The sequence below is a fragment of the Helianthus annuus genome, chromosome 7 (genome assembly GCF_002127325.2).
Source record: "Helianthus annuus cultivar XRQ/B chromosome 7, HanXRQr2.0-SUNRISE, whole genome shotgun sequence".
NCBI lineage: Eukaryota > Viridiplantae > Streptophyta > Magnoliopsida > Asterales > Asteraceae > Helianthus > Helianthus annuus.
In genome coordinates this window covers 8,172,855-8,193,946 of record NC_035439.2, presented here as the reverse complement: position 1 = coordinate 8,193,946, position 21,092 = coordinate 8,172,855, and the positions used below count along the sequence as shown (strand labels likewise).

At 41.2% G+C, this 21,092-nt stretch overlaps 1 protein-coding gene across 1 annotated transcript; it reads right to left on the bottom strand.

The window, feature by feature from the left end:
* Positions 1-739: 739 nt before the first annotated feature.
* On the bottom strand, positions 740-1,078 carry LOC110866471. Its single transcript, XM_022115620.1, has one exon. The coding sequence runs from the start codon at positions 1,076-1,078 to the stop codon at positions 740-742; it is 339 nt and encodes a 112-aa protein (XP_021971312.1).
* Between the last annotated feature and the right edge of the window lie 20,014 nt (positions 1,079-21,092).

Below are 21,092 nucleotides of genomic sequence, written 5' to 3'. Positions count from 1 at the left end.
CGGATGAATGACGTTATGGTCGCGCGACGCGACGGGGAGTTCAAACTGGTTTTGTGGACTAAGGGGTCGCGTAGCGCGACTAGGAGGTCAGTTTCAGTGTGGTGGCACGTGAGGGGCCATTTTTGACAGTAGGTTTCGTGAAATTTTGAGTTCCATGCCTTAGAAAAAATTCTAAGTGTTACCCATCCTTCCCAAAACCATCCCAAATTTTTCTAAGTGTTGGGACTTACCTGGAATGTCGTTTTCTTCGCAATTTCAGCTCCTCGATGGTTGTGATTCCTGCAAAATACTCAAACACACAAAACAAAGACACGAAAAACTACGAAAAGTTATGAAAAATTAACGAAATTACAAACGGTGCATACTCTACAAACGAAGCTTCTCTCAACTCATTATTCGGTGAAGGTGGGTGGGTCCTCTAGAGGAAATTCTTCCTCCTCGGTAGTATCAATGGGACCTCCCGAGTAGTGTTTCAATCGATGACCATTTACCTTCCACACACCTTTATCAACTTCGTCATACAACTCGATGGTACCGTATGGAAACACCTCCTTTACCACATACGGTCCGGTCCATCTCGATTTCAACTTCCCCGCTATCAATTTCAATCTTGAATTGAACAAAAGAACTTTATCACCTACCTTAAACTCCATCAACCTTCGCAACCTCCTATCATGCAACGCCTTAGTCTTTTCTATGATACTCCAAGATCGTTCATAGGCGGCATCCCTTAGAGCCTCTAATTCATAGATTTGAAAGAATCTCCTCCTTGCGGCTTCGGTAAGGTAACGGTTTTCAATTCCCACAATGCTCTATGTTCTAACTCTACCAGAAGATGGCATGCTTTGCCATACACAATCATGAAGGGCGTGGTTCCTAAAGGTGTTTTGTAAGCGGTGCGGAATGCCCATAATGCATCGTCGAGCTTTTCCGCCCAATCTTTTCTACTTTTTCCTACCGTTTTTTCTAGAATTCTCTTCACCCCTCGGTTTGCATTCTCTACTTGGCCACTAGTTTGCAGTTGGTATGCGGTAGAAAAACGGGGAGTGACACCGTAGCGTGCAAGTGCCTTTTCCATGACGGAATTGCAAAAATGTGTACCACGGTCACTTATAATGGCTTTAGGAACTCCAAAATGTGTGAATAACTTCTTTAAAAACCTCACCACCACTCAGGCATCATTAGTAGGCAAAGCTTGAGCTTCCACCCACTTTGAGACATAGTCAATGGCCACGAGGATGTACCTATTCCCACTCGAAGAGGGGAAAGGTCCCATGAAATCAATACCCCAAACGTCAAAGACTTCAAGAACTTGGATGGGATTTTGGGGCATCTCATCCTTGGAAGAGATGTTGCCGGTACGTTGGCAACGGTCACATCTCCTAACGAACTCTATGGCATCTCTAACTATCGTCGGCCAATAGAAGCCACTATCAAAAACCTTTTGTGCGGTTACATTTGGCCTGTGATGGCCTCCCGTTAAACCCTCATGTACATGTCTAAGGATGTCCATCCCATCCTCTTTCAAAACACACCTCCTAAGCACTCGATCACCACCTATCCTAAAAAGGTACGGGTCATTCCAAATGTACTTCCTAGCATCCCTAAGAAGCTTTTTCTTTTATTGGTAGGACATACCCTTCACAACATCGCCAGTTGCTAAATAATTTGCCAAATCCGAAAACCATGGCAAACCCTCTACCTCGGCACTAACAAAATCTATGGTTTCATGAGGAAAAGTGTCTCCTATTGAATCCTCACGAACCTCCTCTCTCTTAGGATCCTCTAAACGTGACAAATGATCGGCGGCTACGTTTTCCGCTCCCTTTTTATCCTTAATTTCAATGTCGAACTCGGATAGCAAAAGAATCCATCTAATGAGGCGTGGCTTTGCGTCCTTCTTTTGGAAAAGAAAGCGCAAAGCGGCGTGGTCGGTGAAAACGTTGGTTTTGGACAGCACAAGATATGAGCGAAACTTATCAAACGCGAATACTACGGCTAAGAGCTCTTTTTTCGTGGTGGTATAGTTCTCTTGAGCATCATTTAAAGTTTTGCTCGCGTAGTAGATTGGATGGAAATGTTTCTCGATTCTTTGACCTAAAACCGCACCTACGGCATAATCACTTGCATCGCACATGAGCTCAAAGGGTAAGCTCCAATTAGGCGAAACAAGGATAGGGGCACTAATGAGTTTCTCCTTCAAAAAGTCGAAGGCCTTGATGCACTCTTCGTCAAAGACGAAAGGTACATGCTTCTCTAAAAGACGGGTCATGGGGCGCGTAATTTTAGAAAAATCCTTAATAAAACGCCTATAAAAGCCTGCATGCCCTAGGAAACTACAAACGGGCTTGACACTAATGGGTGGAGGCAATCTACTTATGGTATCTATCTTGGCCCTATCCACCTCTATCCCCTCTCTAGACACCTTGTGACCTAAAACTATCCCCTCTGTCACAATAAAGTGACATTTCTCCCAATTTAGCATAAGGTTTGTCTCTACACATCTCTTAAGCATCCTATCAAGATTTAGAAGACATTGATCGAAAGTGGTACCATAAACCGAGAAGTCATCCATGAAGACCTCCATAGAAGTCTCAAGCATGTCTTGGAATATAGCAACCATGCATCTTTGGAATGTAGCCGGAGCGTTGCATAACCCGAAAGGCATGCGGCGATACGCATAAGTGCTGTAAGGGCATGTGAATGTCATTTTATCTTGATCCTCCGGGGCGATTATGATCTGAAAATAACCCGAAAATCCATCGAGAAAACAATAGAATTGTTGACCCGCTAAACGCTCCAACATTTGGTCAATGAATGGCAAGGGGAAATGGTCTTTCCGGGTGGCGTCACTCAACTTGTGGTAGTCGATGCACACACGCCAACCGGTAACGGTACGAGAAGGGATTAATTCGTTCTTTTCGTTCATGATCACCGTCATCCCACCCTTCTTTGGGACAACTTGGGTCGGACTAACCCACGGTGAGTCAGAAATAGGGTATATCACCCCAGCATCTAACAACTTAAGTACTTCCTTCTTAACAACCTCTTGCATGTTCGGATTTAGGCGCCGTTGAGGTTGCACAACCGGCTTATAATCATCTTCCAAGAGTATCCAGTGGGTACAATAGGCGGGGCTTATGCCCTTGATATCCGAAAGTCACCATGCAATGGCTTCCCTATTCTCTCTCAACACCTCTAACAACCTACCCTTTTCCCCCTCCTCTAACTTTGACGAAATAATGACGGGAAAATCGGATCCCTCACCAAGGAAAGCATACTCTAAGTGGGATGGGAGAACCTTAAGCTCTAATGGGGCGGGTTTCTCTATGGGTGTACTCTCACTCTCACTTTTCACTTCACTCAACTCTAACACTTCGGGGACCCACTCAGTCTCTTCTCCTTCCTCACTCTCACTCACAACTTCCTCTACTTTCTCATCTACCTCATCTAACTCACCCTCGACGAAATCGGCTCCACTAATATAGTCAAAACAATGGTCGACACATGATAGGAAGGACTCTATGAAATAGACCGAATGACAAGGACTACTAAGATCATCGGAACAGCTAGGGTGTTCCATGGAGCGTGCTATCTCGAAAGTGACTCTCTCCTCACCGACTTGGAGTGTGATTTTACCGTCGAAGACAACGATGATAGCCTTGGCGGTACACAAGAATGGGCGTCCTAGAATGATAGGAACCTTCTCATCGGCTTCCATATCAAGAACGACAAAGTCTACGGGAAAGACGAATTTATCCACTTTAACTAAAAGGTTTTCGATTATGCCACGTGGATACTTCACTGATCTATCGGCTAAGGACAAAGACATACGTGTAGGGGATAACTCTCCTAGACCTAACCTCTCATACATGGAATATGGCATAAGGTTTATACTCGCTCCTAAATCGGCTAGGGCCCTACACTCGGTATCACTCCCGAACAATCATGGAATGGTGAAAAGGCCCGGATCCGTCAATTTTTCCGGGACCTTGTTCAAGACTATAGCGAAACACCCTCCACTAAGGGGGATGTTAGAGACCTCTCCTAACCTATCCTTACGTTTTAGAAGGTCCTTTAAGAATTTTTCATATTTAGGCATAGATTGAAGGGCCTTTATGAATGGAAGGTTGATCCTAAGTTGCTTAAAAATCTCTAAAAATTTCCCCGTACTCTTTAGAATAAGTTTAGTTTTTAAGACGAGATGGGTATGGAGCACGGGAAAGATCAACAGTGGGTGATGGAATGATTTGGGTGGGTCGTTTCTCTATACTACTCTCACCTTGAGGCCCCCCGGTGTGTGCGGTACTTGCTGGGATTAACCTAGGTTGCACTTTGCCGGGAGCCTCCATCTCAATCTCTTCATCTACGGGCTCCTCATCTTCTACCTCAACACTCTCGGGTCTCACTACCTCTCTTAAGGTTCTACCACTACGGGTCGAAATTGCCTTCAAAGTACCAGATGGGTTGGGCTTTGTGTTTCTCGAAAATTGACCTTGAGGTCGTTCTTGCAATTGGCGTGCAATATCCCCGACTTGTCTTTGAAGATCTAGGAAATTCAAATGATTATTCTTGAGGAATGTAGCATGTTCTTCTAAAGTACGTTGGGTGGCCTGGTCCTTAACCACTAGCTGGGTAAGAAGGTCCTCTATCCTAGACAAACTGCTATTTGAACCCTCATTCCTAGGCTGACCCTCTTGGTTTGACCCCTCACTTCTGAACTGCCCCCTGAACCTGAACTAGCAAATTGACCTGTTTGACCCGCCCCCACTAGAATAGAAACCTGGCCCCCTGCTTTGATATTGACCTGATGGGACCCGGGGGGATTACCGGAAGAGCGATAATTATTAGCACGCCAATTAGAGTTACTATTATTAAACGGATAAGTTAGACCCCTATTTTGACCTGCTATGTACTCTACATGTTCTTGGGTAAGTGTTGGACAATCTACGGTATCATGACCACCCCTACAAACTTCGCACCTATCGACCTTTTTCTTAATTTCTAACAACTCTTTGGTGATATAGTCGAGTTGAGATGCTACCTTTGAGTCCGAGACGACTTGGTTTACTCCTCGGGAGGATGAGGAAGTAGTCATAGGAATGGAATTCCTGCTGGTAGCACTATGATCTATATCAGCATGAGCGAAGCTCTCAAAGAGATCATTGCAGTCGGCCGCAGATTTCTTGCCCATAAGATGCCCTCCTGTAGATGTGTCGAATTGGGTCTTACACTCAGGGGTGAGACCATTGTAAAATTTTTCTACTAAAGTCCAATCAGACAGCCCATGTTGGGAAAAACGCGAGAGTAAAGTTTGAAACCTCTCCCAAGCTAAGTGATATGGTTCATCAGGCTCCATTCTGAAGGATTGGATCTGGTCTCGAAGGCAAGAGGCCTTCGCAGGTGGGAAATACTTAGCTAGGAAGGCATCCTTAAGTCCAGCCCAATTAGTAAAGGTACCTGCCGGCTGCGAATCAAGCCATGTGGCTGTGCGGCCAGCAAGCGAAAATGGGAAGACTTGGAGATAGCGGGCATCAAGATTAACACCTTCGATACCGAAGGTGCTGCACAGGCGGGTGAGACAGTTGATATGGGCAGGCGCATCCTCATCATCACGACCGTGAAACTGACAGGAGTTATTGATGGCGGTCATGATGTATGAGGGAATTTGCCAGGACATGTCGTTTGTGATTTCGGGTATGGTAATGGGTGAGTTTGCGGTAAAACCCGCAGTGGAACGTTGGTGGACAGTTTGGTTTTCGGCCATTTGGAAAACTGGTGGTGGACTAGGTGTACGGGACGGGAGGGTGGTGGGGTGTTGTGCGGTGACGACTTCGGGGTGAAGTCAAAGTTCGGTGGTTTAGATTGTAGAGTAGAGTAGAGTCAGAAGGAGCTGGAGATGAAGTTGAGGATTTTCTAACCTGTGAACTAGATGTCGAGAAGGAAGACTTGTCGATCGGCGGCTTCACTGGTCCCTGAGAACGTGTGTGGGGTATTAACTGCAAAAACGAGAACAAACAAGTAAGAAGACTCTAACAAAAGACTCTAAAAATAAAAAGACAATAAAATTACTTGGACTCCAGCGACTCAAAAACACACAAAAAACACGTATAGATATCAGATGAAATCCAAACAAAGTAATTAACGCAATTGCTAAGAATCCCCGACAACGGCGCCAAAAACTTGATGTTGTAACACCCTTCAAATTTTACTTCATTTAATAATAGAATATACCTTTGTAAATAGAAGTTTCATAATTAACATAAAGTTTCCAGCAAGAAGTTCATATATGGCATAACCTTAGTCGACTAACGACCAAGTAAAACATTTCTAAAGTTATTTAACAATTGTTTACAACCCATAAACCAAGTCTAATTAGGATTTAAAACATTGCGGAAGCTTCAAAAGAGATTGTGTTCGGTTCTTCAAACATGCTTGATCATCATCCATATTCTTGCCAAACCTGAAAACTAAAGATTTTAACAAATCTTAATGTTAGAAATTCTTAGGAAAATTACGTAATCAATGCTACGTTTAAAAACGGATTTGATTTCAGAAAATATACAAAGTTCAACATTCAATTTAGGGCTCCACCGTAACTTACGGTAGTCACCGTAAGTTACGGTGGCTTCTGGAAAACTATGGTTCCACCGTAACACAGCGGTAAATCACCGTAGCCTTCTGACCTCTACCGTAAGTTACGGTGGTACCGTAACTTACGGTAGCCTCTGCACATGTAAATTTTTGACTGTTTTGTTTGTGTTGTCCATACCAATTTCTCGAATCTTTTATTCTAACAACCAACATATTAAATTCTCGTGTTTTAATATGTCAATATTCAATTGTCAACAATAGACCAATCAATCATATTACGAAGCAATATCCATGCCTTATTTGATTATTCGACCCATTTGGCTCGTCTAAGGAATCCTCCTTTGTGACGACTACAAACGAGTTCTAACCAACTTTGATTTATTATTCAATGTAGCGACATCACCGCTTTAATTCAAGCAACTCTTATTCTAAAAAAAATTCAATTACGCATTATATGATTATCAAAATCTACTTAATGTAACGGGTCAAGTTACATACCTTCAAAGTAGGCCCTTCAAACGTGGTTCGCCACTCGCTTGTCCACTTGGCGCTCCTGCGTCCTTTCCTATAGAGTTCATTTGTGACATATTTAGAACTCTCTTAAAATCACAATCCGCATAATATACCGAAACATCATAATTATGCATTCTAACTTTAAATTTCAGCTTTAAGCCTTCTTTGAGGCTTTTTCACAAACACTTTATGGGCAGATTTTTACATGATTAATTATCAAATCTCTAGGTTATCACTTTGCCCTAGTTTCATATCAATCAACCATTTTACAAGACGGTTAACTTCTAAATTCCTGAAATCACTTCAAAATAGTCAAATTATACTAGATTAACACTCTATTTCCTAGTGTTTATCAAATTACACATAGCTTCACTAATCACCTACAATGGTGATCATAGTTTCCACTAAAATTTCACATAATTTCAGCTTGTGTTTGTCTAGGGTTTGTCCTTAGACACTATAGTTGTTCCTAGATCATCATAAGACACACATGCAACTAACAATTCAGATTTTCCCAATTACATGAGAAATTCAAATTGAGAGATTTCATGAAATTTCACATACCTTGTAACCCCCTTGTGATGAGGATCACGAATCTCTGTTCAGATTTCGATTTGGGACAAGGATTAACCTTCAATTGATCAAATTTGTGAAGCTAGGGTTTTGAGAGAGTGGGGATCGCCCCTGGCGTGCTTGTTCGACCAGACACCTCCTTTTGAGGGTGTTTGGTTTGTTTTACTAACTTAATTAAGCTTAAGTTTCAATTTGTTCAACTTAAGCCCCTCACTTAGGTTAACATTAAGTTTAGTTGCATTTTAACCCTCCTTTAAGTTATTTCTAGACTTGTAACTAACTAGGTTAAAATTTCTAGTTAGTAATTTCTTTGTTTATTTATACTTTATAATTCTAATATAAAGTTTTATAGTTTCGGGGTGTTACATGTCCACCCCCCTTAAAAGGGTTTCGTCCCCGAAACCGAAGTACGTACCAAATAGTGTAGGGTGGAGACGTCGCATCTCCTCTTCGGACTCCCACGTAGTGTCCGAACCTTTCCTGTGCTCCTATTTGACCTTGACTTGATTTATCACCTTGTTCCTCAAACTTTTATCTTTACGATCTAAAATCGCAATTGGTTTTACTGCATAGTTGAGGCTGTTATCCACCTCGATATCATCGTAGTGGATATGAGCAGTTTCGTCGGCCAAACATTTTCAGAGATGTGACACGTGGAATGTGCTATGAATCCCACTCAACTCTTCGGGTAATTCAAGACGATAAGCTACTTTACCAACCCGTTCAGTGATTCTGAATGGCCCAATAAATCTCGGGCTTAGTTTCCCCCTTTTTCTGAATCTAATAATGCCCTTCCATGGGGAAACTTTTAGCATAACCATGTCGCCAACCTGAAATTCAATTGGCCTATTCCTTTTATCCGCATACGCCTTTTGCCTGTCTTGAGCCGCTTTCAAGTGTGCCCGAACTATGTCGATTTTCTCATTCGTAGTTCGGATTATATCAGTAGGTGCTAGCCCTCGTGGACCCACTTCTCCCCAACATACCGGAGTTCGACATTTTCTGCCATATAACAGTTCATACGGGGCCATCTTAATGCTCGCATGATAACTATTGTTATATGCAAATTCGACCAATGGTAGATGGACATCCCAACTACCTCCGAAGTCAATAATGCAAGCCCGCAGCATATCTCCCAACGTTTGTATTGTTCTTTCACTCTGCCCATCTGTCTGTGGATGGTAAGCAGTGCTAATGAACAATTTAGTTCCCATTTGTTCTTGGAATTCACGCCAAAATTTCGATGTAAACCGAGTATCTCTGTCTGACACAATGGATATCGGTACCCCATGCCGTGCTATGATTTCATTGGTGTACACTTCCGACATCTTCTCGTATGTATAGTTCTCACGAATTGGAATGAAGTGAGCGCTTTTCGTCAATCTATCTACAACTAACCATATAGCATCAAACCCGCGGTTAGTTTTGGGCAATTTGGTCAACAAATCCACGGTGATTTGTTCCCATTTCCAAACCGGGATTTCCAACGGTTGAAGTTTACCGTATGGTTTTTGGTGCTCCGCCTTGACTTGTAAACATGTCAAGCATTTCTCTACATTCTTCACCACATCTCTTTTCATCCCGGGCCACCAATAGTTTTGCTTTAAATCATTGTACATTTTGGTCGCTCCCGGATGAATTGAATATCGGGATTTGTGAGCTTCCTCTAGTAAAAGCGCCTTCACCCCACAAGTATTTGGAACCCATATTCTCCCGAATCGAGTCTTCAACCCGTTATTCCCATCCGTCAAATCTTTCAACTGCCCGATTGTTCTTTCCTTCTTCCAATTCTCCTCTTTTACTGCTTCTAATTGTGCCTCTCGAATACGTTCAAGTATACCCGAGGTCACCACAAGTTGCATCGACCTTACCCGTATTGGGACGTAATCCGCTTTTCTGCTCAGAGCATCCGCTACCACATTTTCCCTTCCGGGGTGGTAGTGTATTTCACAGTCAAAATCCTTCACCGTTTCTAGCCATCGCCTTTGTCGCATATTTAACTCCTTCTGATCGAAGAAGTATTTCAGGCTCTTGTGGTCGGTGAATATGGTGCACTTTACCCATATAAGTAGTGCCTCCATATTTTCAAGGCAAATACCACCGCAGCCAGCTCGAGATCGTGCGTGGGATATTTCTTCTCATGTATCTTCAATTGCCTCGAGGCGTAAGCTATAACTTTGCCCCGCTGCATCAAAACACATCCGAGCCCCGATAGTGAAGCATCAGAATAAACTACCAAATCTTCAACCCCGTCCGGCAATGTCAGTACCGGAGCTTGTGTTAACTTCTCTTTCAGCGTTTGAAACGCTCTTTCTTGATCGACACCCCAAATGAACTTTTCTTCCTTCCGGGTTAGCTTTGTTAGTGGTGACGCAATCTTGGAGAAATCTTGAATGAATCTCCTATAGTATCCCGCGAGCCCCAAAAAGCTTCTAATTTCCGAAGGGTTCTTCGGAGGATTCCATTTTGACATGGCCTCGATCTTTGACGGATCCACCAATATCCCATCGGCACTTATGATGTGGCCGAGGAATTGCACCTCTCGTAACCAAAAGGCACACTTAGAAAATTTCGCATACAACCTTTCTCGTCTAAGTGTCTCTAACACTTCTTGCAAATGGTGTGCATGCTCGGCTTCACTTTTCGAATATACCAAAATATCATCTATGAATACGATGACCGATTTGTCTAGCATTGGCTTGCAAACACGGTTCATGAGATCCATGAAAGCCGCGGGTGCATTTGTCAGCCCAAATGACATTACGAGAAACTCTTAATGTCCGTATCGTGTACGAAAAGCCGTCTTCGGCATATCTTCTTCCTTGACTTTTAATTGGTGATACCCCGATCTAAGGTCAATCTTTGAAAACCAATTCGCACCCTGTAACTGGCCGAATAGATCATCTATTCTCGGAAGCGGGTATCGGTTCTTTACCGTGAGTTTGTTTAACTCCCGGTAATCGATACACATACGCATGCTTCCGTATTTCTTTTTCATGAACAATACCGGTGCGCCCCAAGGAGACACACTCGGCCTTATGAATCCTTTGTCAAGCAAGTCTTGAATCTGTGACATCAACTCTTGTAATTCCGACGGCGCGAGTCGGTATGGTGCTTTAGCTACGGGTTTCGCGCCTGGAATCAATTCGATTCCGAACTCCACCTCCCGCTCGGGCGGCATTCCCGGTAGATCATCCGGAAATACGTCTTCAAAGTCACGCACTACGGGCACGTCTCCAATTCTTGGTAATTCTTTCTCGGGCTCGTTCGTGTATATCATAAATGCTTTACACCCATGTCTGATGAGCTTGTGAGCCTTTATCATCGAGCAAATTGTAGGGTTGCCTCCCTTTTCGCCATAGATTGTAACGTGTTTTCCGCTAGGAGATGTTAGTTTTATCTCCTTACGAAAACACACGACTTTTGCATGGTGCTGGGCTAGCCAATCCATCCCAACGACTACTTGAAATTCCCCCATTGACATCGGGATTAGGTCTATCAAGTATTCCTCTTCGTCGATGCTTAATTTGCAGCCTCGACAAACATCACAAACTATAAAACTTTTGTTGTCCCCTATTTCAACTTCTAAGGGCATAGGTAATTTCGTCAATACAAATGAAGGATGTCGAATAAATCCATGCGAAATGAAGGATTTATTCGCACCCGTATCAAACAATACACATGCTGGAATTGAGTTAATTGTGAATATACCTGAAACCACATCGGGTTCTGTCTTCGCTTCAGCCGCGGTAAGTTGGAAGGACCTAGCCTTTGCCTTGGGAGCTTCTGTTGGAGACTCTTTTGTGTCTCTCTTTCCCACCAACTCGGGGCATTCAGATTTCTTGTGACCGGGTTGATAACACTTGTAACAAACGGAAACTTTTCCGGGACATAACGATGCAGTGTGCCCCGTCTTCCCACATACCGGACACGGCTTGTCTTTGAAGCGGCACTCACCTTTGTGCCCCTTTCCACAAACTTTGCAACTTAGCGACCCGCCTTTAGCATCAACCTTCTTTCCCGATTCTCCAGTTCGGGCTTTCTTTGTAGGGCTTGGATTCACATCTTGTGCCCTTCGCTCACCTCTTTCAACTTGTTTCTTCAACTCGATTTCCCGTTCCCGAGCAACGTTTATGATTTCGGTAAGGGTCTCGTATTTTGAAGGAGTCATAAACTCCCTATATTCAGCACTTAACATGTTGTAATAATAGTATATCTTCTGTTCTTCAGTGGTGACTAACTCATCACAAAACCTTAGCTTATCCATGAAGATGCTCGTGATCTTATCAATTGATTCCCCTCTTTGTCTTAACTGAATAAATTCCTCTTTGATCTTGTTGATAACTGCCTTGGGGCTATGGTGTTTAAGGAACGGAACCTTAAACTCATCCCAAGTCATAACCCTTGCCGCTTCAGCTCCGATCTCCTTCTTTTTATTGTCCCACCAATCCTTGGCTTGATTTCTCAATTGGCCGGTTTCGTAAGCAACAAAGTCACCTACGTCACAGTGGGTTCGTTCAAACACTCCTTCGACGTCACTCAACCATCTTTGACAAATTATCGGGTCGACTTCCTCGTTATAGATTGGCGGTTTACACGCCATGAATTCCTTATATGAGCATCCTTTACGTTCTCCAGTTTTGTCTTTCATAAGGTTGACAGTATCCTCCAACCTTTTAACTCGCTCTTCAACAAGCGACAACACCGTGCTTTGAATCTTGTCTATAAACCCGGATAGATTTCCTTTAATTGCCTTTCCTACCTCTTCGGCAATTATCTCTTTCATTTGTTCGGTGCTTGTTTGCACCGGATTATCATCATTCCCATCAGACATCTTGAAACTGAAATGTTTACATCTATACGTTAAACATTTCATTTATAACATTGCTTCATTTGTTTCGGTTTAGCCAAGTTCCTAACTTGCTTTAACCGTTTACATTTGATGCACTTTCCGGGTTTGAGTGTGTTAACACACTCTTCCCATGCATCTCAATTCATTTCTCATTTCTTACATAAGGCCTAATTTATTAGCATATAAGTTAATTCTTACCGGACGATTGATCAAGCTTGAACCGAACACTTTGTTGACAACCTTAAGCTCTGATTACCAACTTGTAACACCCTTCAAATTTTACTTGATTTAATAATAGAATATACCTTTGTAAATAGAAGTTTCATAATTAACATAAAGTTTCCAGCAAGAAGTTCATATATAGCATAACCTTAGTCAACTAACGACCAAGTAAAACATTTCTAAAGTTATTTAACAATTGTTTACAACCCATAAACCAAGTCTAATTAGGATTTAAAACATTGCGGAAGCTTCAAAAGAGATTGTGTTCGGTTCTTCAAACATGCTTGATCATCATCCATATTCTTGCCAAACCTGAAAACTAAAGATTTTAACAAATCTTAATGTTAGAAATTCTTAGGAATATTACGTAATCAATGCTACGTTTAAAAACGGATTTGATTTCAGAAAATATACAAAGTTCAACATTCAATTTAGGGCTCCACCGTAACTTACGGTAGTCACCGTAAGTTACGGTGGCTTCTGGAAAACTATGGTTCCACCGTAACACAGGGGTAAATCACCGTAGCCTTCTGACCTCTATCGTAAGTTACGGTGGTACCGTAACTTACGGTAGCCTCTGCACATGTAAATTTTTGACTGTTTTGTTTGTGTTGTCCATACCAATTTCTCGAATCTTTTATTCTAACAACCAACATATTAAATTCTCGTGTTTTAATATGTCAATATTCAATTGTCAACAATAGACCAATCAATCATATTACGAAGCAATATCCATGCCTTATTTGATTATTCGACCCGTTTGGCTCGTCTAAGGAATCCTCCTTTGTGACGACTACCAACGAGTTCTAACCAACTTTGATTTATTATTCAATGTAGCGACATCACCGCTTTAATTCAAGCAACTCTTATTCTAAAAAAAAAAAATCAATTACGCATTATATGATTATCAAAATCTACTTAATGTAACGGGTCAAGTTACATACCTTCAAAGTAGGCCCTTCAAACGTGGTTCGCCACTCGCTTGTCCACTTGGCGCTCCTGCGTCCTTTCCTATAGAGTTCATTTGTGACATATTTAGAACTCTCTTAAAATTACAATCCGCATAATATACCGAAACATCATAATTATGCGTTCTAACTTTAAATTTCAGCTTTAAGCCTTCTTTGAGGCTTTTTCACAAACACTTTATGGGCAGATTTTTACATGATTAATTATCAAATCTCTAGGTTATCACTTTGCCCTAGTTTCATATCAATCAACCATTTTACAAGATGGTTAACTTCTAAATTCCTGAAATCACTTCAAAATAGTCAAATTATACTAGATTAACACTCTATTTCCTAGTGTTTATCAAATTACACATAACTTCACTAATCACCTACAATGGTGATCATAGTTTCCACTAAAATTTCACATAATTTCAGCTTGTGTTTGTCTAGGGTTTGTCCTTGGACACTATAGTTGTTCCTAGATCATCATAAGACACACATGCAACTAACAATTCAGATTTTCCCAATTACATGAGAAATTCAAGTAATTTCTAGTTAGTAATTTCTTTGTTTATTTATACTTTATAATTCTAATATAAAGTTTTATAGTTTCGGGGTGTTACAGATGTGCTACAAGTAGTTCAAATAAAATCAACTAAAATAACCCTAAATTTAGACTCAAGTAATAATAATCTAGACTCTCTAACTCGACTAAACTACTCACCGGCAAGTGAACCGGTAGACTCTAGTAAAGAAAAGCAAGTCCGGATGTCGATCCCACAAGGACTCTAATTAACTACGTTAAAGAATTTATTTAGACTGACACTGACACTGATTTAACTATTTTTGTGTTTTGAGGGGGGGGGGGTTTACTAAAATCCTAGAATTGAATTCAAAATAAAGCTAGACTATGACACGAACAAGAACTAAGGTTTAGTTCAATAGAGATTAACAACTACCTAGGCTTGAATCCAGTTTAACTAGGAATGGATTTCTAACGGTACTACTGTGGTATGAAACCGGGATCGTAAAGTACTAAACCCTAAGGTATCTCTGCTAAGACCTCCCGACCCGTCTCAGGAAGTAACCTAGGAGACCCTACTAGGCTGTTGCGAACACCGGTTGTTAGACTTCCTCTCAGTCCTCTAACGTCTCTAAAAGTGCCCTAATATGACAATCTACCTCTCAGCACGAAAGTCTAAAGCAACTCTAGATTTTAACTTGGTTTTGATGCGTGTGTGGTGTACTATATTTTTATGTATATTTTTAGCCCTTTTTAACCACTTTAGTCAAGTTTTAAATTTATAAAACACGATATTTACTAACACCAAACACACATATGGGCAAGTACACCCATCGTGAGCGTAGTATAGTGTTGGTAAGATACCGAGGTCGTCCAAGCACACAAGAGCTTTTAATACCGGTTTATCCTCAACGTCTAATCAAATCAAAAATTTAGGAAAAAGGGTTTTAAACTTGAAAATAAAAACTAAAATGTTGAAAATAATCAAATAAAAATAAAAACAGATAGACAAGATGAATCACTTGGATCCGACTCGCCTTTAGTGTAACCTTCGATTATTTCCGCACTTTTGCACTTTTTAAGAGATTATCTTAGTTATTGTAGTAGGCCCCTCTTTTGAAGGTGACGTTACCCTCAACCCAGTAGTTTGAGTCAGCAAGGATACAATACTAAAGGGTCGGATTATTGAAAGATAATTAATTAAGTTATTAATGCGTAATGTGGTAGGCCCCTCTTTTGAAGGTGACGTTACCCTCGGCTAAGTAGTCTGAGTCAGCAGGGATACAGTCCTAAGTAGCCGGGTTAAAGTTTTAATAGTAGTTTACATATGAGGGGATCAAAGAGTTTGGACCCCCGCCATCCAATACCATTGGGTATTGAAGGAGGTCCTACTAAATTTGACCCAGGTCCTTGCAGGATCTATACACTGAACAAGGCAAGACTCTTACCAAACCATTCCCTTAACCCCCGACCAGGTAGCCAACATATCTCCATATAGACCGTGGAGATATGAATGGTGAAAATCTTTTATTTTATATAGAAAGTAAAATAATGCCAAGACACCACGGACAAATGATAAGGAAGATTCACCTTCAACATAAGAAACTACTTATTAAATCATTAATACATAACCAAATAAAAAGTGCGAAAAGATTAAAAATAAAAAGTATTACACTAAATGCTTGTCTTCACCAAGTGATGTAAGAGACTTAGGCAAACATGGCCTTTGATTGTCAAGAACTCTTACGATCAATCTTGGATCCCGAGACTACTCACACACTCTATGATGGATGATGGATGATGGATGATGGTGGTGGATGAAGGTGTTGTGAGGGTGGTGGTGGGTAGGTGAAGTGTGAGAGAGGTGGTGTGCCAAGGGATGGTTTGCAAATGAGCCAAGCACCCCTATTTATAGCCTGAACAGAAGCTCGGGCACCGCCCCGTGTCCATTGGCCACGGCCCCGTGTCCATCCCTCTTCTCTTTCTTCATTAATTGCAGTTTGTCTGCATTAGTTGACCACGCCCCCATGTCCGCTGGGCACGACCCCGTGTGCAGAAGCGTATCTGTACTATCAAGATTTCCTCAGATTCTGTGAATCTTAGAGTTGACCACGGCCCCGTGTCCGCTGGGCACGCCCCCGTGGTGGGTGATAGAAGCTTCTACAGCTTTGTCTTTTCTGCAGACACTTGGGCACGCCCCCGTGCTCATTGAGCACGGGGCATGTCCAGCCTTCTGTTATCTTGTTTTTGCTTGGGAAGATGCTGTCGGGGGGTCGGGCATGCCACGTTTATTCCTTTTCTTGTATTTATGTTAGATTTAGCTGCCTTTTTGCTTCTTTTGTTCATTTGAGCTCATTTAATCCTGAAAATACAAAAGGAAGACAAAAACACACTTTTTCCAACATTAGTACTAAAAAAGGGTTAGTTTTATGCCACAATTGATGTAATTCATATGTTGCATTTTGTACACATCAAATACCCCCACACTTGAATCTTTGCTTGTCCTCATGCAAAACTCTTTATAATGTGGCTTTTCACTCTCAAATGTAATGGGTAGAAGAGAAGGTTTTTGGGCTTGTCATAGAGTGTCGGGATTCCAAGATTTTTATTAGGTTTTATTTTTATTTTACTTAGAATCCTATTCGTCATGATTTATTTAAAAACATTATATAAGATAAATTACTTATTAGGGCATAACATGCCTTTTTAAAATTCCATTTATATACAAGTTCACATACCTCACGGGGGATGACTCAACACTCTGCCGAAGATGTATTTTAGTGAATCACTCGAGAGCGGCATGGAATTTACTCCTACCATAAGCTTGCCAAGCAATCAATCCTCCCCCTTTTTAACTATATACCTTTGTAAATATCAAGAGGACTTTTGGGGTGAAGGGTTAGGCTTGGGTTAAAGGTAGGTGGTTGGGTTAGTGGTTAGTAGAAAAAGGGCGAAAGGCATAAAAAGCGTCGGTTTTCGTAAGACTTCTTATTTTTTCATAACTTTTTATTTTAAGGAAGCAATTCTTCAAACAAATTTGTTTTTGATAAACTTGTTTGTTTATTTCTTTTGGCTTCATCGTTATCATTTTTTTATAAGGAAGTCATAAGAAAAACCGAGCCTTGTTACTAAAATAAAGGGTTTAAAATGAAAAAGGTTTTTGGTGGGTAAAAAGGGTGTTTGTTTTGGGTGAAGAAATGAAAAGGTTTAGGCTCAAAGGGGTTAACTGGAGGGATTTTGGGTAGGTGGTAAAAAAAAAGAAAAATAATGGGGTAGAAATAAAAAGGGTTAGTCCTAATGCCTCCATCATTTACTTACTCGGATTTAAGTTAGTAAGGACCGGGAATGTATCGTCGTGGCAAGTTCTAGAGTTGTAAGAAACCAAGCGGCTATTCACACAAGAAACGAAAAATGAGCATTTAGTTTAAAGATATGTATTTGCATGCTCAATAAAGGCTCAAAACTCACTTTTGTGGGAATGGGTTTTTTAGGTGATCAAGTATATATAATCAAATTTTAACTAGATTTGTCATGCCGTTTCATAATTTTCTTATGTTGGTTCTTTTTATCATGACGCTATCGGTTGTAAATTTGTAAAAACATAACCTTTTTTAAACTTGTAATTCCCAACTTAAACCAAGACAAGTAAAAAAAATGAAAAATTTTTGAAAAAATTTGGGGTGATTAGTGGTTCCAATAGAGTTTTGTGTAAGGCTTGTGATTAGGACTTGTAAAAATTCAAGGTTTAGCATCCTCCCACACTTAAATTACACATTGTCCTCAATGTGTCCCAAAAATAAGTTTTTAGGTTGACTGAATGTGTAAAAAGGTGTGAAAAAGCAAAATTTTAAGTTACTGGGCGTCTGGACACGGCCCCGTGGTGTCCGGGCACGACCCCGTGTTCAGATCGCCAGTCACAGAAATTGGTGAAAAGAAACAGAAGCCTGGGCACGGGGGCATGTCCAGTGAACACGCCCCGTGTCCAGTTACCTGAACTGGACGATTTCCTGCAGATTGTGCAGCACGGGGCCGTGTTGGGTGGACACGGCCCGTGCTGAACTTGCTGTAACGAAGAAAAATTTTCGGGATGTTCTGTTTTTGTGCATGGGGTGCTGGTGCAAGTTTCCCTTGGTATCCTTCACCATCCTGGGTGTGTCTTAACCATTACAACATCATCCAAACACTAATTTAATTAAAACCATCATTTATTAAAATAACACATTACATAAAGTCCTAGAAAATTAAAAACAAAGAAGAAAAATAAAAGTTAAAGGTCCTAAATTAGGTAGGTCAAGTGATACATAAAATCATCCTAAGGAGTTCTACTTTCATTAAAATTTCGGAAATAGCTTTCCAATTTAGTAGAACTCTGAGCCGAGAGGTGTTCCCTAAATGTTGTTTAAAGCCATTCTTCTATTTCTCTAGGGAGGAAGAAGGCAGCTTCATTCTCCTCAACATCTTGCGGATGGGGAGTAGTACCAACTGGGACCCCTTGTAGTACGTCGCGAGGAGGCCTCGGGTGTATGGTATACCACTCGGCAGGTATGATGACTTCAGGCACCACGTTCCATGCCCTTTGGGTGATGATTGGTACCAAAGGAGGAGATGCGAGAATGTTCAACCTTTGGTGCAAAAGGTTGACCTCTCGAGGACATCCTTCTAGTCCCACCGTTAAGTGATTGATATGGTCGACCAATGCTTCTTCCACCCCCCGTCATTTCATCAATAGCCTCTCTGAAAGCGTAGACATAGTTTACAAGAGAGTTCTCTACCGTTGATGACCTCCTCCCTTGTCGGTTGTTCCTTGATTGCGACGAAGATGTTCCGCTAGTTCTGCTCGCCATTCTGAGAAAACAGACCGAAAAGGTTTCATTTTTTATTTGGACAGTACCTCGAGCACGACCCCGTGTTCAATGAACACGACCCCGTGTTCAGCTGTCTGCAGGTTTTTCGAGCAAGGAATCTTGGGGTTATAAATTATTTTTCCAATTTATAAGGTACTTTTAAGCATAAATAATTTAAAACAGAGTTATATAGCTTTATTTTAAACAAGATTCCTTGAATAATAACCTTACAAACATTACAATAAAGCTTGGAATCATGGTGATTTCAAGCGCTAATGGAGGTATTGAGTGAAAATTGAAAGAGAAGGCAATGAACAAAAGTGGAAAAGACAAGATGGTTGTTGAGAACCTTCTTTAGAATATACATAGGATGGTATGTGTGAAGATCTCAAAAGATCTTTGTCTATGGGGTGGTCCAAATGTGCAGGAATCTTGCTGCATTTATAGAAAACGACAGCACGCTGCACACGGCCCCATGTCGGCTGGACACGGCCCCGTGTGCAGACAAAATCCTGACACATTTTGTCCGTATTCTGACCATAGATCAGACGGGAATCTTTTGGTGGACACGGGGGCATGCTGACCTGGACACGGCCCCGTGTCTAGAGGCTGTCTATAGAGTTTGTCTATTTTTAAAAAATTTACCCAGATCGGGTGGTTCCTTACTGGATGGAACAACACCGAAGTGCCTGAGATACCTTAATTGCCCTAAATTAAGATGAGAACGCAAGAGGTTATCGGTGAGGGTGATTCCCATGCTAAATGTAGGTGGACAAGTCCAACCCTTTCCCGGGCTCTCGTTAAAGAAGGTGTATGCCGAATCGCTCGGGTCTATGTATGCATCAAACGAAGTCGATGGGGAGTCCTTCACGGCACAATCGACACAGGGATGACTATCGCTCGAGTCTTCGCTAGAGTTAGAGGTAATATCTAGAACAACGAAGTTGTTTTTATTCGAATGCGATCCTAACAATTCTTCTTGGGTATCGTCTTGAGATAGAAAGTCTAACTCAAGTTCTTTTAACCAATTAAGAATTAAATCTTCCAATTGAAATAGTTCATCAAGAAGCATTTCTCCTAGAAGGTCCGGTTGAGAGCATTCGAGGGAGAGATAGGGATTATTTTTACTTTCGCCTCTCTTAAGGCTACAGGAAAACAATGGGTCTATATAATGGGGCTTATAATTTAGAAAATAACATTCTAAATCTTTATGAGGGCCTCCACATATTAGACACCACGTACCATAAGAGTGCCGAAAGTAAAAAATATCAGTATCACTCATGTTTGTGTCAGAAATTACCAACCGTCGGGATCTTACGGTTCTATTTTCAGTAACTGATGCTTGGGCACAGGGCATGTTGAGTGGGCACGGCCCCATGTTCAGCTACTGTCTGACTTAAAACAGGATTGCCAATAGCAAAGATTGGGCACAGGGCGTGTTCAGCAGGCACGACCCGTGCTGAGTTCTGCAGAAGCTGAAAAATTAAGAAAAATCCTAAAAAAATAGAAAAATAAGAAAAACTGATTAGGTCATTGATTTTAAGCTTTCTTAAAATCCTTGTGTCCCCGGCAACGGCGCCAAAAACTTGATGCGTGTGTGGTGTACTATATTTTTATGTATATTTTTAGCCCTTTTTAACCACTTTAGTCATGTTTTAAATTTATAAAACACGATATTTACTAACACCAAACACACATATGGGCAAGTGCACCCATCGTGAGCGTAGTATAGTGTTGGTAGAATACTGAGGTCGTCCAAGGACACAAGAGCTTTTAATACCGGTTTATCCTCAACGTCTAATCAAATCAAAAATTTAGGAAAAAGGGTTTTAAACTAGAAAATAAAAACTAAAATGCTGAAAATAAAAAAATAAAAATAAAAACAGATAGACAAGATGAATCACTTGGATCCGACTCGCCTTTAGTGTAACCTTTGATTATTTCTGCACTTTTGCACTTTTTAAGAGATTATCTTAGTTATTGTAGTAGGCCCCTCTTTTGAAGGTGACGTTACCCTCAAC

Excerpts from the sequence above, each read along its gene's own strand:
- LOC110866471 (XM_022115620.1), bottom strand. The coding sequence starts at position 1,078 with ATGGAAAAGGCACTTGCACGCTACGGTGTCACTCCCCGTTTTTCTACC.